We start from the raw sequence: 17,387 nt of genomic DNA, 5'->3' as shown, positions 1-17,387 counted from the left end.
TCTCCATGACGTAATGGCCTATCTTTTATTGATCATCTTCCTCTAGCAGTCCCTCGTGTTGATGTATTCATTGATGCACTCGTTGTATTGGACACGTCCTCTGAAAAGAACTTCCCGTTTGCTACACTTTCCAACACGACACAGTAAGACGCTCGGGTTTTCCTTCTGGTACTCAAGGCACCTCTTCAGCTTCATTTCTGCCGGCAGCCGTCTAGTCGTGCAGCTGCTTCTCCTCTAGCACTGTTGGGGATTCAGGTGTCTTGTTCTCGGCTTCTACCACATGTTCAATGAACGTCCCTTGATATGCGCATGCATGCATAATGTGTTCTTGCATGCATAATGTGTTCTTGCATGCATAATGTGTTCTTGCATGCATGGGCATACTTACCCCAGCTGTTATTGCACAAGTGGACTTACGCCGCCCACCACTTCACAAAACAATAACATTGTCTCCCTCCATTTATTTCGCATCAGTGAATTCTCCCATGGACCGTACTTTACTTTGCATCGATGGATTTTCCCTCTGCAACATAGCAGTACTTCGCTCCGGCAAGGCTGTCTCGTGTCTTCATTAGAATGGATCCAATGATAAGCTAGGGGGACACAACAGCAGATGGTGAAACTGGTTGACAGGATGTGCCTGCTCTCTCAGTAATGAACCAGGTTCCCTCTAGAAGAGGATGCTAATTGCTAATAAGAGCTAGATTGACTGGTGGGGCGTGTGTGGAAGGCATGTGCCGACAATGTGAAAGGCTAGTGTGTGTGTGTGTGTGTGTGTGTGTGTGTGTGTGTGTGTGTGTGTGTGTGTGTGTGTGTGTGTTACTGTAGCTGATGCAGAGTGTGGTGTGAGACTAAAAGTTTTAAAAAATGTGTGTGTGTGCCTGTCTCTTTGTCTGTGATGTGTATATACTTTGCCAGCATTTCACCTTCTGTGAACATGTGCATTGTCTTATCTAATCCCATGTAACTCTTTTCATCCCTCTCTCGCTCTCTCTCGTCTCTGTCTCTCTGTCTCTCTCGCTCTCTCTTGCTCTTTCGCTCTCTCTCGCTCTTTGTCTCTCCCGCTCTTTCGCTCTCTCTCGCTCTCTCTCGCTCTCTCTGTCTCTCGCTCGCTCTCGCTCTCTGTCTCTCTGTCTCTCTCGCTCTCTCGCTCTCTCACTCTCTCACTCTCTCACTCTCTCACTCTCTCGCTCACTCACTCGCTCTCGCTCACTCACTCGCTCTCGCTCTCTCTCTCTGTCTCTGTCTCTGTCTCTGTCTCTGTCTCTCTCTCTCTCTCTCTCTCTCTGTCTCTCCAGATTATTGCATACCAGCCATATGGGCTATCAGTGGATTGGTGGGCATACGGAGTGCTGCTCTACGAAATGTTGGCAGGACAGGTGAGTGTGCCCCCCAGCCCGCTCTACACACACACAGACACTCACGTGCAAATCCTTCAGGTTTTTAGATAAAGACACAGTCGGGTAACCTTCACACTGACCTTACAGTAATCCAGTCTCATGAGAACGAAAGGACACACACACAATGTCGTCACCCATCTGCACCCCTCTGATGGGACATGGCGTCATTTTGGACAGCTCTCAAATAGACTCAACTATTGTACATCATACATAGTGCTCATAAACGTTGACACTGTATTAGAGGTCGACCGAATATGATTTTTCAATGCCGATACCGATTATTGGAGGACCAAAAAAAGCCAATACCGATTAATCGGACAATTACAACAATATTGAATGAACACTTATTTAAACTTAATACATAAATAAAATCTATTTAGTCTCAAATAAATAATGAAACATGCTCAATTTGGTTTAAATAATGCAGAAACACAGTGTTGGAGAAGAAAGTAAAAGTGCAATATGTGCCATGTAAAAAAGCTAATGTTTAAGTTCCTTGCCCAGAACATCAGAACATATGAAAGCTGGTGGTTCAATATTCCCAGTTCTTCAATATTACCAGTTAAGAAGTTTTAGGTTGTAGTTTATTATAGGAATTATGACACGTCGACTATTTCTCTCTATACCATTTGTATTTCATATACCTTTGACTATTGGATGTTCTAATAGGCACTTTAGTATTGCCAGCCTAATCTCAGGAGTTGATAGGCTTGAAGTCATAAACAGCGCTGTGGGTCAACCCTAAGTCTAAATATTGCTGTTACATTGCACAACCTTCAATGTTATGTCATAATTATGTAAAATTGTGGCAAATTAGTTCGCAACGAGCCAGGCGGGGGGGGGGGGGGGGGGGTCGACTGAGGGTGTGCAGTGTATTGTGTATCAGATAAAGAGAGCAGAAAGCAGCCTAGGTATCGCTTGCCAAAGGGTTTAGTCTAGTGGAAATTAGAAATATTACATGAATGATGTGTCACAATGCATTATGGTTAGTAATGATAGAGGTGGAGGGAGAAAATAGCTGGACCATCGAGTCCATTTCCCTCCCAGCTGGCAACTTTTGTATGGAACTTGTTTCTTTCACTCTCTACGGTCTAGACCTCTTTCGTTTATTTTTATCTTCCGTTTCATAAATGTTTTTTTGTATCTTTTTTCTCATTTTTTTCCTCTATCGCTCTCTCTCTCTCTCTTTTGCGCAACAAGCCACCATAACAACCCTTATTCAGTTGTATTACTGGACTGAGAAAGAGTAGAATATACACACATCCAATGGCTTTGAGCAGGTGCTTTGGTACCGAAGTGTAAACGTTCATCAGCAAAGAAAACTGTTCCAAGTGTGTTTTTATGACAATGTTTGGAACTTTAGGCCATCGAAGGGTTAACCAGATTAGTTCATGTTGGTTCTGTTTATTCCGATGATGCCTCTGGCAACAACCTTTTGACTTAGTTTTCCCCCCACAATACTCTGTTCAAATAGGCTTGGAATCCCCTTGATGCAAAAATTAAAACCGCAAGCTAGTGTCGGACACAATCACCACAGCACACAATGTCAAATTGGTGTTTTTCAAAGAAAATGTTTCCCTTTTTCTGCCAAGCTGTTTTAAGCAGTCCTGTGAGGCCAGCTTTTCTGGCTGTTTGTGTAGCCAGCATGAAATTTCTAATTGTCTTCATGCTCCTAAAATTCTATTAAAGCTGACTTTTTATACAGTTGACATCTGCATTACAGACTCTGCGTTGCGGACTGGGCCCTGTGTAGAAATGACCCCTGAAAAATAGTTATGACATTAAGATACTAGATAGATTATCATGAATTTACCCGTTTGATTAAATTTGGGGCGGCAGGGTAGCCTAGTGGTTAGAGCGTTGGGCTAGTAACCGAAAGGTTGTAAGTTCGAATCCCCGAGCTGACAAGGTACAAATCTGTCGTTCTGCCCCTGAACAAGGCAGTTAACCCACTGTTCCTAGGCCGAAAATAAGAATTTGTTCTTAATTAACTGACTTGCCTAGTTAAATAAAGGTAAAATAAAAATTAAATTAAAGGCGAAGGTCATTACAGACATATTTGAGGTCATTACAGATGTACTACACATTCTGATGTGTTAACATCTACATGATATTGTCAACAAATGTACAACATGTATATAGCATTCGCAACATATTTACAACGTGCATAACATTTGCAAACTATTTACAACATGTATATAACATTTTCAACCCAACATTCTCAAAATGTATATAACATTCTCAACCTATTTACATGTATAAAACATTCCCAGGATATTTACAAAATGTATATAACATTCTCAACCTATTTACAACATGTATAAAACATTATCAAAATATTTACAACATGTATACAACATTCGCAACGTATTTACAACATGCATATAACGTTCTATGCATATAACGTTCTATATAACGTGTTGTTCCCCAGCCCCCGTTTGATGGTGAGGACGAGGACGAGCTCTTCCAGTCCATCATGGAGCACAACGTGTCGTACCCCAAGCAAATGTCCAAAGAGGCCGTGTCCATCTGCAAAGGGGTGAGTACGACCTTTGACCCAAAGAACCTTTTGAACCTCAGCCCCTCTCATAGAAATAGAATTACTTGAATGGAAATTCCCATTGAAGTCAATGTCATTATATTTCTATGGCCCCCCAACCATCACCCTTAAACCCATGGTCTTCCCCACTCCCCTTTGAAGCTAGTCTCTCACCCCTGCTCTCGTCCTCTGTCATCAATAACACTTAGTCCCATACCCACTGAGACCTAGGTCCAATTATTAACACTTCATGAAGTCAACCTTTTGAAGCCGTCTTTACAATGACCTTTATGAAGACACTATCCATTAGCATGTACAGTAGGAAGAGCATGAAGTGGTATGTCGATAGAATCTATGTCGATAGAATCTATGTCGATAGATATGACTGACTCTGACATGTAACCTTTAGACTGGAGGTTTTGTCGTTGAAGGATCTATTACTGTAGTCTATAGGCACGGGGGTTACTACCTACATAGCTACGGGCAGACTGTACTATAGGGGGGAAGTGGATTCAAAAACAAGCTGGATTGGAGAAGCACAGTGAGGAGTTATGGATGTGTTTACCTCACCCCTATTCATCACCGATGTAGCGCCCACCTGTGTTATGGTGGGTGGCAGTCTGCGCTCTTTGAAGGTCCTTTAGATCAAATAGTGTCTGTTACAGGTGCGTAGGTTTCAAAATAGGAGAACAAGGAGAGATGGAGACTTAAAAGCTTAAAGCTAATTTTTCCTTCTTTTTGACAGTGTGTGGGTCCCATCTCTCCTAGTACCCACCTGTATGCATATGTTGGACGGCAGCCATATTGTGTCAAAAACGAATTAAAGGCAGAGCAAGAGGGAGACACATAGGGAAAGTTGTGCGTGTGTGAGAGAGGAGAGGTGAAGGCACTAATAACATGAGCAGGAGGAGAGACGAGCGTCCCGGGGCCGAGTCAACAAACTGTGTGATAACACACTCGTGTCCACACCTCCCCACTTCAACCCTCAGAGCTCACACATCCTCTCTACCTCTCCTTCTATCTAGCCCTCTCTCTATCCCTTCCTCCCTCTCTCACTCTCCCCCTTTCTCACACTACCACCACTTTCTAACAACTGTCTCTGCAATCTGTCTGCCCCTCAATTTCTCTGCAAACCCTCTCTCTCCCGCTCTCTTTGTCTCCGCCTCTTTCGCATCTCTCTCTCTCCTCAAAAAAAATGGAAGATTCTACATCTGTAGTATTTAGGTTGCAGCAGAAATGTCCTACAGCAATTTTACCTCAAATCCCTCCATCTATCCCAAATGGCACCCTATTCCCTTTGTAGTGCATTACCTTTGACCAGGGCCCATAGGGAAGAGAGTGAGGTCCCTCCATTGTTTCTGCAGAGGGGGATTTGCTTTGATCCAATGCTCTGCCTTTGTGGACGGGCCATCCGCTAAGGCTCGCATGGATAGAAGGTCTCGGGGAGGCGCGTGCGTGTGTGTGTGTTCTAGCAAGGAGAGAACACTGAGAACCTGGTCATGACTCCTTAGCTCACCAGCCAGAGACAGACACAGACTAATTCTCAGGCCGCTTTTGGGCCTCAAGTTTACATTTTGAAGGTGAATTCTGTTTGCAGCGTACAAGGGTTCCCTTGTAGGGGAACAGCATAACCTGGGAACACAACCCTGACAAATTACTTTTTCCTTTTCACCAGCTGTGACACACACACACACACGTGTCTAAGTCACAATTCTGTGGCTGCCACCAACAGACGACAGGAGTAGATAGAGACTGGCTGTTATTTTTGGCGTTGTTACATTACCCAGCATGCTTTGCTGCCATCACCCCACCGCTGTGTCACTGCAATTTTTGAGGAGAGGAAAGGAGAGGTGTGAAGGCGCTCTAGCCAAGCTTTTCTCATTACTCTCCCTGGCCTCTTCACACTGCAGCTGGGATGAGTTTTCTGCACCTTTAGACCAGCTAGGATTACTCACTCACACACACACGACTCACCTCAAACTCCCTTGCAAAGACTGTGAAATGACGAATGGGATAGAATATCGGGACTGGGCTGGCGACTGGGTTCAGGAGAATTACAGAGAGAGTCGTGGTTTGGTGAGTGAGTGTTGGGCTAGAGGCCTGAGCAAATGTAGCTTAAAGGTTTCTGGAGTTAGATAAGTATCTTGATTCGTTTTACTCCCCCGTCCTATGTTATCCTACAGTATATTCCACTATACCCAGATGCTATGTTGCTGCCAAAAGTTCAGAGTTTCAAACTAAAAATAAATTGCAATGGATATCACTCTTCCTCCCACGACAAAGACTCTGGTCAAAAGTAGTGCACTACGAAGGGGATAGGGTGCAATTTTGGACGCGGTCAGGAATACTTTTTTACAATGACAACACATTATTATGTTTTTCTGTTAAGAAACTGTACTGTATCTGCAAGGCTGGCTATGCAACCAATGTCATCCCCTGCTGATGTAACGCACGCCCACTGACAGACACACACCTAATGAGCGTTATGTTCCAATGTAGGTGGGCAACTTTCTAATAGGGCTATCTAAGTCCACGCACGCTGTTGAGAAACTTATAGAAAGAAAGAGAGCTAGAATTCGTGTTCAACTAGGAATGTAAACTGCTGTAAAATATACTGTGTCTGTAAAATGTATATAGTATGTATAAGCTGGAAGTAGAATCCTAAGTGTTGCTGTCCATTAGTATACTCCAATTAGGGGAGGGATGGTAGGGTTAGGGGAAAATAATAAAGGAAAATCTATTTAAAAAAAATAAATAATTATATACAGTTCCAGTCAAAAGTTTTAATACACCTACTCATTCCAGAGTTTTTCTTTATTTTTTATTGTTTTCTACATTGTAGAATAATAGTGAAGACATCAAAACTATGAAATAACACATATGGAATCATGTAGTAACCAAAAAAGTGTTAAACAAATCAAGATATATATTTTATATTTGAGATTCTTCAACGTAGCCACCCTTTGCACACTCTTGGCATTCTCTCAACCAGCTTCATGAGGTAGTCACCTGGAATTCATTTCATTTAACAGGTGTGCCTTGTTAACTTAATTTGTGGAATTTCTTTCCTTCTTTTTGCGTTTGAGCCAATCAGTTGTGTTGTGACAAGGTAGGGGTGGCATACAGAAGATAGCCCTATTTGGTATAAGACCAAGTACATATTATGGCAAGAACATCTCAAATAAGCAAAGAGAAACGACAGTCCATCATTACTTTAAGACATGAACGTCAGTCAATCCCGGAAAATGTCAAGAACTTTGAAAGTTTCTTCAGGTGCAGTCGCAAAAACCATCAAGGGCTATGATGAAACTGGCTCTCATGAGGACCGCCACAGGAAATGAAGACCCAGAGTTACCTATGCTTTCAGAGGATAAGTACATTAGAGTTACCAGCCTCAGAAATTGAAGCCCAAATAAATGCTTCATGGAGTTCAAGTAACAGACACATGTCAACATCAACTGTTCAGAGGAGACTGCGTGAATCAGTCCTTCATGGTCATATTGCTCCAAAGAAACCACTACTAAAGGACACCAATAAGAAGAAGAGGCTTGCTTGGGCTAAGAAACCCATGCAATGGACATTAAACCGGTGGAAATCTGTCCTTTTGGTCTGATGAGTCCAAATTTGAGATTTTTGTTTCCAGCCGTCATGTCTTTGTGAGAAGCAGACTAGCTGAATACCTCCAGGCTGTGTAAGGGCTATTTGAACAAGAAGGAGAGTGATGGAGTGCTGCATCGAATGCCCTGGCAATCACAATCACCGCAGAGTGAAGGAAAAGCAGCCAACAAGTGCTCAGCATATGAGGGAACTCCTTCAAGACTGTTGGAAAAGCATTCCAGGTGAAGCTGGTTTAGAGAATGCCAAAAGTGTGCAAATATATTGAGAATTGTTAAAAACAAAATGGGGTTACTACATGATTCCATATGTGTTATTTCATAGTTTTGATGCCTTCTATTATTCTACAATGTAGAAAATTGTAAAAAGAAAGAAAATAATTTGGAATGAGTAAGGTGTGTCCAAACCTTTGACTGGTACTGTATAAAAAAGTACTGTTTTCCTTTTTTTATAATATATAATACAGTTGAAGTCGGAACTTTACATAGACTTAGGTTGGAGTCATTAAAACTCATTTTTCAACCACTCCACAAATTTCTTGTTCACAAACTATAGTTTTGGCAAGTCGATTAGGACATCTACTTTGAGCATGACACAAGTCATTTTTCGAACAATTGTTTACAGACAGATTATTTCACTTATAATTCACTGTATCACAATTCCAGTGGGTCAGTTGACTGTGCCTTTAATCAGCTTGGAAAATTTCAGAAAATTATGTCATGGCTTTAGAAGCTTCTGATAGGCTAATTGACATAATTTGAGTCAATTGGAGGTGTACCTGTGGATGTATTTCAAGGCCTACCTTCAAACTCAGTGCCTCTTTGCTTGACATCATGGGAAAATCAAAAGAAATCAGCCAAGACCTCAGAAACAAACTTCTGGTTCATCCTTGGGAGCAATTTCCAAACGCCTGAAAGTACCACGTTCATCTATACAAACAATAGTACGCAAGTATAAACACTATGGGACCACACAGCCATCATTCCGCTCAGGAAGGAGACGCGTTCTGTCTCCTAGAGATGAACGTACTTTGGCGCGAAAAGTTCAAATCAAGCCCAGAACAACAGCAAAGGACCTTGTGAAGATGCTGGATGAAACAGGTAAAAAAGTATCTATATCCACAGTCAAACGAGTCCTATATCGACATAACCTGAAAGGCCGCTGATAAGAGAATTTTGTTCTCAATGTTCATAAACTGAACTTCAATTAACTACTCAGTCTGCAACCCAGAATTTGGAAGAAACTGGTTTAAATGAAAACAGACAGAGGCCCAGCCTACAATAGTCAAATGTTTATTCACGAGAGCACTCTGACGTCAAGAATACAAAGACATCCAGATAGCTCTCCTACACACATTAGGAGAGCTATCTTCTTCTCTACAATTCTCACCACAGTTTCTCACTACTCAGCTGACAGTTCCAGTCCCCCCCCAGATAAAGGAAACCTGGAGGGGTGCTCCCTGCCCTATATTATCTTCCCAGAGTTATAGCCGGGTCGGTTCAACCATAGTTTAATTGTTTCTAGGTGTTTTCTTAAGCATACACACATTTCTCTCTCTCCCAGTCTAACCTAGTTGGACTTATGTTTAATACTTTTAATTACTCCTTATCCATGCTACATAACCTCTAATCCCTAATGGTTAAGTTTCCGGGTATAATTATTTAATCATTTATATTTAAACCTTATAAACTCTTATCAGCCGCTCAGCAAGGAAGAAGCCACTGCTCCAAAACCGCCATAAAAAAAGCCAGACTACGGTTTGCAACTGCACATGGGGACGAAGATTGTACTTTTTGGAGGAATGTCCTCTGGTCTGATGAAACAAAAATAGAACTGTTAGGCCATAATGACCATTGTTATGTTTGGAGGAAAAAGGGGGATGCTGGCAAGCCGAAGATCACCATCCCAACCGTGAAGAACGGGGGTGGCAGCATCATGTTGTGGGGGTGCTTTGCTGCAGGAGGGTCTGGTGCACTTCACAAAATAGATGGCATCATGAGCAAGGAAAATTATGTGGATATATTGAAGCAACATGTCAAGACATCAGTCGGGAAGTTCAAGCTTGGTCGCAAATGGGTCTTCCAAATGGACAATGACCCCAAGTATACATCCAAAGTTGTGGCAAAATGGCTTAAGGACAACAAATTCAAGTTATTGGAGTGGCCACAAAGCCCTGACCTCAATCGCATAGAAAATTTGTGGGCAGAACTGAAAAAGCGTGTGCGGGCAAGGAGGCCTGCTAACCTGACTCGGTTACACCAGCTCTGTCAGGAGGAATGGGCCAAAATTCACCCAACTTATTGTGGGAAGCTTGTGGAAGGCTACCCAAAATGTTTGAACCAAGTTAAAATATTTAAAGGCAATGCTACCAAATATTAATTGAGTGTATGTAAACTTCTGACCCACTGGGAATGTGATGAAAGAAATAAAAGCTGAAATAAATCATTCTCTCTAATATTGTCAGGAATTGTGAAAAACTGAGTTTAAATGTATTTGGCTAAGCTGTATGTAAACTTCCGACTTCAACTGTATATGCCGTTTAGCGGATGCTTTTATCCAAAACAACTTACTTTTGTACGTTCGCACATTTTCGCACTGCAGGCCCCAGTGGGAATCCAACCCACAAAGAGTGCCTGTCATTATTGACATTTGTCATGATGTTGTTTGAGTGTGGTTTCTCCTCCTCTAGTTTAACAAGGAAATACGTTTGTTTGATGGTTTTTCAATGTCGAGTTGTTTTCTACAAAGTGCGCCCCCATGTCGCCTCCTGCTGTGCGATTCTAAGTGACAACAATAACACATTAAATCTAAGAGAGACAAATTCCTTTTTACCAACCCCCCATCTGTTTGGCTCCCTACTGACCCAGAAAAAAGAGAGAATAGGAGAGAATAAAAAGAGGAAGCGTAGAAATTAACTGCCCCCATATTGACTCCAATACTAACTTGTTTGTGAGTCTGTTGTTATCCATTCCACTCATCCTATTTCTATGGTCTCCATTAAACTCATAATGACTCATGTTCCCATGTCCTTCTTCTTTTCCCAACCTCAGCCAATGAGCAAATAATAGAATATGGAATCTATTTAGTTTTTCTATGGCTATCTTTTCTACGGTCTGTCTACTCCAGCCGTTCTAACTGGCTCTCTCATCCTCCGCCTGCTGCCTGCTGATGATCACATGGGTTTCTGTAGATCTAAATGCCACTATCTCTGTGGTCCTTCCCTGATTGACACAATAGTGACATTTCTATCTGTAGAATTTCCATTCTAACTCGAGGGCCTTTCACTCCTTATCCCTCCCAGCTGATGACCAAACACCCGTCGAAGCGTCTGGGCTGCGGCTCCGAGGGCGAGAGGGACATCCGGGAGCACGCCTTCTTCAGACGCATCGACTGGGAACGTCTCCAGAACCGCGAGATCCAACCCCCCTTCAAGCCCAAAGGGGTGAGTCACACACACACAACCTACCCATGTCTGATTAAAATGAGGTTTAAAATAAAAAAAAAGACATTGTATAAGTTGTTATTCGCTGTGGTAATCTATGTTTCTTCTTAAATGCAAAATTATTGAAATGGTGGCGCAATCGTAGCTTTGTATTCGTTGGTATGTTTGGCCCGTTGTCACACACAATGGACATTTACTCCACTGAGGAGTGTGTGGTTGCTTATTATCTGATGCGATCTTAGTTTCCCATTCAGATGAGTAACAACATCCACTCACATACACAAACATTTTTGTGTACACAGACACATACACACGCGGGAGCATACTTACACACACACTTACAAACTATGCAAACGTGTACAATACACACACACAAACACACCTGTGAATGTCCGGCGGCCGTCTGTCACCATAGTAGAGCCCAGGCAGACTCCCACCTGGTCTGTTGTCAGATCAGATTGGCCTGCATCTGAATGGTGTCTGTTTGGCAACTCTCACAGGTTACAGTCCATTCCGGTCCAGCACCATTTGTTTAGCATGGCAATGCCCCAGCGGCTATGGTCTCTGTCGTCACACTGAACAAAAGACAACCTTTTCTAACCACAAAGCCTCGACATGGGCTACAATAGAATAATACTACTCATTTTATTCACATATTCGCTACCGTTCAAAAGTTTGGGGTCACTTATAAATATCCTTGTTTTTGAAAGAAAAGCACATTTTTTGTCCAGTAAAATAACATCAAATTGATCAGAAATACAGTGTAGACATTGTTAATGTTGTAAATGACTATTGTCGTTGGAAACGGCTGATTTTTAATGGAATATCTACATAGGCGATCAGAGGCCCATTATCAGCAACCATCACTCCTGTGTTCTCAATCTCAATGGCACGTTGTGTTAGCTAATCCAAGTTTAGCATTTTAAAAGGCTAATTGATCATTAGAAAACCCTTTTGCAATTATGTTAGCACAGCCGAAACTATTGTGCTGATTAAAGAAGCAATAAAAGCAATAAAACTGTCCTTCTTTAGACTATTTGAGTATCTGGAGCATCAGCATTTGTAGGTTCGATTACAGGCTCAAAATGGCCAGAAACAAAGCACTTTCTTCTGAAACTCGTCAGTCCATTCTTGTTCTGAGAAATGAAGGCTATTCCATGCGAGAAATTGCCAAGAAACTGAAGATCTCGTACAAAGCTTTGTACTACTCCCTTCACAGAACAGAGTAAACTGGCTCTAACCAGAATAGAAAGAGGAGTGGGAGGCCCCGGTGCACAACTGAGCAAGAGGACAAGTACATTAGTGTGTCTAGTTTGAGAAACAGACGCCTCACAAGTCCTCAACTGGCAGCTTCATTAAATAGTACCCGCAAATCACCAGTCTCAACATCAACAGTGAAGAGGCGACTCTGAGATGTTGGCCTTCTAGGCAGAGTTGCAAAGAAAAAGACATATCTCAGACTGGCCAATAAAAAGAAAAGATTAAGATGGGCAAAAGAACACAGACACTGGACAGAGGAACTCAGCATCCCGGAGTCGCCTCTTCACTGTTGACGTTGAGACTGGTGTTTGCGGGAAATTTCTTAGTGACCCTAAACTTTTTAACGGTAGTGTATATACCACACATATTCCTCATTCAACCTCATTATATTTTCATATTGTATGTATATATTTGTATATAATTCAAGCAGTACTACTATGTAAGTACACATACAGTACGTGCGTAGATCTCCCAGCAATGAGAATATTCCCCAGAGGCCAACATTCACAGTTGACTTTCAAATGTGTAATTACAAAACAGTAGTTACATAGTGGAACAACCGAGCATGTAATAACATCCGTAGTCACACATGTGGAATAACCTTCGGCAAGTTAATGTGTACTTACACATTCCTTGTTCCAGTTGTGTAATAACTGATTCCGCAACAGCCCTATTACCATGGAATGACATAGTAAAACCTATAACTACTATGTTAGCAGTTATTACCGTGTTAGTTACATCATAATAGGGACAACTTAATGTCAAGTGTTATCCAATCAACCCAACGGATGCAACTACACCAACTGTGGATACGTCCCAAATGGCACACTATTCCTTACATGGTGCCCTATATAGGGAATAGGGTGCCATTTGGGCGCCGCCTGTGTATTGCATGTGGAGGGTCCACATTTCAGCAGCAATGCAGCAGGCTAGTTGACTCATGACCAACCATCAAACCCTTCCGTAGCGATCTGTCCTCGCTCTGGTCCAGGGTGTTACGTCAACCTCCTGATTCTTTCCGTTCATCCAGACGCAGTGGAAGAAGGCTCAGCCGCACATAACGCCCTGGACCAGAGCCAAACCATGAACGAATGCAGCTTCTCGTTGTCCCCCATTTAAACACGGTCAAAACAACCCTGTAAGACCTGTATAATGACTTAGACCGTCGCAATGGAAGGCGTTGGCAATGCATAATTAACAGCATGTCCATGCATTATGTATGTATGTCTTTAACATGAGCGGCCTCGCTGTCATACGAAGTCAGGGCGTGTTTCTGAATCCATGTACGCACACGCACCCACACAGACAAACACATACTTTATTATGAAAGTGGGACAAAGTAAGTCATTCGGTGTGCACGTTCAGGTGTGTGTGTGTCTTCATTGTCGATCTTCCTTTTAAATATGCAGCTCACTTCTGTTTCAAGCCCCAAGGTCTCCAGTGCTTCTCACAAGGTGAATACTGGCATCCCACTGTCCCTGTAGTCTCGCGCTGGATTCAATTTGTGTGTTGATGTGTGGACTCCAGTATGAGTATGTAGGTAGAGGTGTGTGTTGGTGTGTGGACTCCAGTATGAGTATGTAGGTAGAGGTGTGTGTTGGTGTGTGGACTCCAGTATGAGTATGTAGGTAGAGGTGTGTGTTGGTGTGTGGACTCCAGTATGAGTATGTGGGTAGAGGTGTGTGTTGATGTGTGGACTCCAGTATGAGTATGTAGGTAGAGGTGTGTGTTAGTGTGTGGACTCCAGTATGAGTATGTAGGTAGAGGTGTGTGTTAGTGTGTGGACTCCAGTATGAGTATGTAGATAGAGGTGTGTGTTGGTGTGTGGACTCCAGTATGAGTATGTAGGTAGAGGTGTGTGTTGGTGTGTGGACTCCAGTATGAGTATGTGGGTAGAGGAGTGTGTTTGAATGCAGGTGTGTGTGGATGAAAGGCAAGTGACAAGATGAAAGGAGAATGATAGATGGAAAGTAAAAAGATATATGGAGAGACCAGTGTGTGTGTGTGTGTGTGTGTGTGTGTGTGTGTGTGTGTGTGTGTGTGTGTGTGTGTGTGTGTGTGTGTGTGTGTGTGTGTGTGTGTGTGTGTGTGTGTGTGTGTGTGTGTGTGTGTGTGTGTGTGTGTGTGCGTGCATAACGTGCTTTAGCTATATTGGTCTGCATGTGCAATGTGCATGCTGGAGACATGTCATTCAGTCTGTATGTGTGTGTGTTAGAGAGAACTAAACCTCTTCCCCTGACCTATAATAACCATCATCCATTTCAATCCAACTCCACTGTAACACAGGCACCACCGGGAGTCTATTACAACCAATTGGCTGTCATTAGATTCATCTTTACACCGCCATCCCTCCCTCCCTCCCTCCATCCCTCCCTGACCTGACTTTGTCTCTCTAATCCTCTTCTCTTCTCATCCTCATCCCCCTCTCATCCTCTCATCCTCTTCAGTCCTCTCCCCCTGAATCAATCACACTTCATGCCTGTTCTGACAGCTGGGAGATTGCCATTTAATAGCCAGGTACAGCGAGACCCAGATTATGAACACTAGAGGGTTTATCCATCTATCGGAAACAGAGCAGGACAGATAGACCGCAGGGAAGAATAACAAGAACACCTGCTACAGTAGCTATTTATAGACATAGCTTATCTAGACTCATATTTAGAGAACCACTTGATATGTGGTTTAAGTTTGTAAAGATGGAAGTGGGTCAAAGTGGAAGGATATGAGACTTGCTGATTAATGGTGATGGAATCACTGTGGTTAGGGAGCTTACCGTAAAACTTCAATTAATAGCCCAGGTGTTTATTTGCTTCAATCACTGCACACAACAGGTGCTTATTGGAGACAAACTTCTATTTGAGCCAGGTGTCTATTTCCTTAATGAGCACAGCTTTTGCTCATTAGCATGTTTAATTCCAGCATTCACTTCCAACATTTTAATTCATTTCTTCATTCCCTGCACTAATGTGTTATCATTTACATGCTGTGTCATGTTTATTTTGTCTTAGTATGCCTCTATTAAGAAAAAATAAATAATAATAATTCCTTGCCAGAATTATTCTCCTGTTAACTGTGCATTTTCCACTAGAGGGCGATCAGACAATTTCTAGGGGTTTGTACTCCCTATGTTGTTGACTGTTTTTCTGCTTGTCAGTTAGCTAGCAGTTCTAAGCTGTTATCAGTCAATGGTTAGCGGTTTCTTACTGGCTATAAAAAAGAGATTGCCTTATATTTTTTTTTGTGATCGCTGAATTATTTAATGTAACAAATCAAACGATAAACCTCGTAAACAATTCATGGTAACCTGGTAAATAATACATTTAGAGCCGGCGTTTATTTAAAAAGGGCATTTATTTGATTACATTTGTGTCGTTGCCCGGGTATTAAAAGGGACAAACGGCTACTTGAGACTCAGCGTTTAATTTACGTTTAATTTACGTTTTTAAGGTAGTCATATTTAGGAAGTGTTGGATTGGAACATAAGGCAAGGCTGGGGTGGTGTTAAACACACATATTGTAGGTCAGACACAAACACACACATACACACACAGATAAACACATGAAAAATACTGCATGCACAAACTCACCAATCTACATTTTGGACTGTCTATGAGTGCTAGTAGATTTAGTCGTGTTATTTGTTAAAGCATGTCCACTTGTCCCGTCGTATGTATGTTTTCAGTGGTGGTGGTTGTCTGTGTTCTTTTTGGATTTTCCCTTTTAGATTCATGTGAGAAAGAAACATAATAATATTCTCTGATTACTAAAGAACAATTAGGATATTACTATAGACCAACTGATTTTAAAGGATGGATGAAACAACTGTAGTATTTTGAGTGTTGTTGACCAAAGATACAGTACCTCAAAGTATTCACATCCATCGAATTCTTCCACATTTTGTTGTGTTACAACCTGCATTTAAAATGGATTAAATAGAAATGTTCTGTTACTGGCCTACACACAATACCCCATAGTGTCAAAGTGAAGTTATGTTTTTTGACATCTGAAATGTCTTGAGTCAATATGTCTTTGTTTTTGCAAGCCTAAATAAGTTCAGGAGTAAAATGTTAACAAGTTGCATGGACTCACTCTGTGTGCAATAATAGTGTTTAACGTGATTTCTTTTATGACTACCTAATCTCTTTACCCCACACATACAGTTATCTTTAAGGTCCCTCAGTCGAGCAGTGAATTTCAATCACAGATTCAACCACAAAGACCAGGGAGGTTTTCCAATGCTTTGCAAAGAAGGGCACCTGTTGGTAGAAGGGTAAAAGAAGTTGACATTGAATATCCCTTTGAGCATGGTGAAGTTATTAATGACACATTGGATGGCGTATCAATACACCCACAAAGATACAAGCGTCCTTCCTAACTCAGTTGCCTGAGAGGAAGGAAACCATTCAGGGATTTCAGCATGAGGCCAATGGTGACTTTAAAACAGTTACAGAGTTTATTGGTTGTGATAGGAGAAAACTGAGGACGGATCAACAACATTGTAGTTACTGCACAATACTAACATAATTGACAGAGTGAAAAGAAGGAAGCCTGTATAGAATAAAACATGCATCCTGTTTGCAACAAGGCACCTAAGCAAAACTGAAACATTTTTGGCCAAGCAATTACATTTTTGTCCTGAATACAAAGTGTTTTCTTTGGGGCAAATCCAATAAAACACATTACTGAGTACCACTCTGCATAATTTCAAGCATAGTTGTGGCTGCATCATGTTATGGGTATGCTTGTTATCTTTAAGTCTGGGGAGTTTTTCAGGATAAAAGAAACGGAATGGAGCTAAGCACAGGCAACATCCTAGAGGAAAACCTGGTTCAGTCTGCTTTCCACCAGACACTAGGAGATTAATTCACCTTTCAGCAGGACAATAACCTGAAACACAAGGCCAAATCTACACTGAATTTGCTTGCCAGGAAGGCAGTGAATGTTCCTGAGTGGCCAAGTTACAGTTTTGAATTAAATCAGCTTGAAAATGGTTTTTGAAAAGAATAATGGGCAAATGTTACACAATCCAGGTGTGGAAAGCTCTTAGAGATTTACCCAGAAAGACTCACAGCTGTATTCGCTGACAAAGTATTGACTCGGAGGTGTGAACACTTATGCAAATGAGATATTT

The 17,387-nt window shown here is 41.9% G+C and overlaps 1 protein-coding gene across 1 annotated transcript in view; it reads left to right on the top strand.

Moving 5' to 3' along the window:
• LOC139567524 (protein kinase C alpha type) overlaps positions 1-17,387 on the top strand; it is a 201,614-nt gene that overhangs the window by 171,595 nt on the left and 12,632 nt on the right. Inside the window, exons 14-16 of the mRNA XM_071388853.1 lie at positions 1,299-1,379; positions 3,832-3,939; positions 10,856-10,996. Of these exons, the coding sequence (XP_071244954.1) occupies positions 1,299-1,379; positions 3,832-3,939; positions 10,856-10,996 (330 nt within the window). The remainder of the gene's footprint in view (positions 1-1,298; positions 1,380-3,831; positions 3,940-10,855; positions 10,997-17,387) is intronic.

Source organism: Salvelinus alpinus, chromosome 2 (genome assembly GCF_045679555.1).
Source record: "Salvelinus alpinus chromosome 2, SLU_Salpinus.1, whole genome shotgun sequence".
NCBI classification, from domain to species: domain Eukaryota; kingdom Metazoa; phylum Chordata; class Actinopteri; order Salmoniformes; family Salmonidae; genus Salvelinus; species Salvelinus alpinus.
The sequence above is the reverse complement of the archived record's forward strand: the minus strand, read 5'-3'. Positions and strand labels throughout refer to the sequence as shown.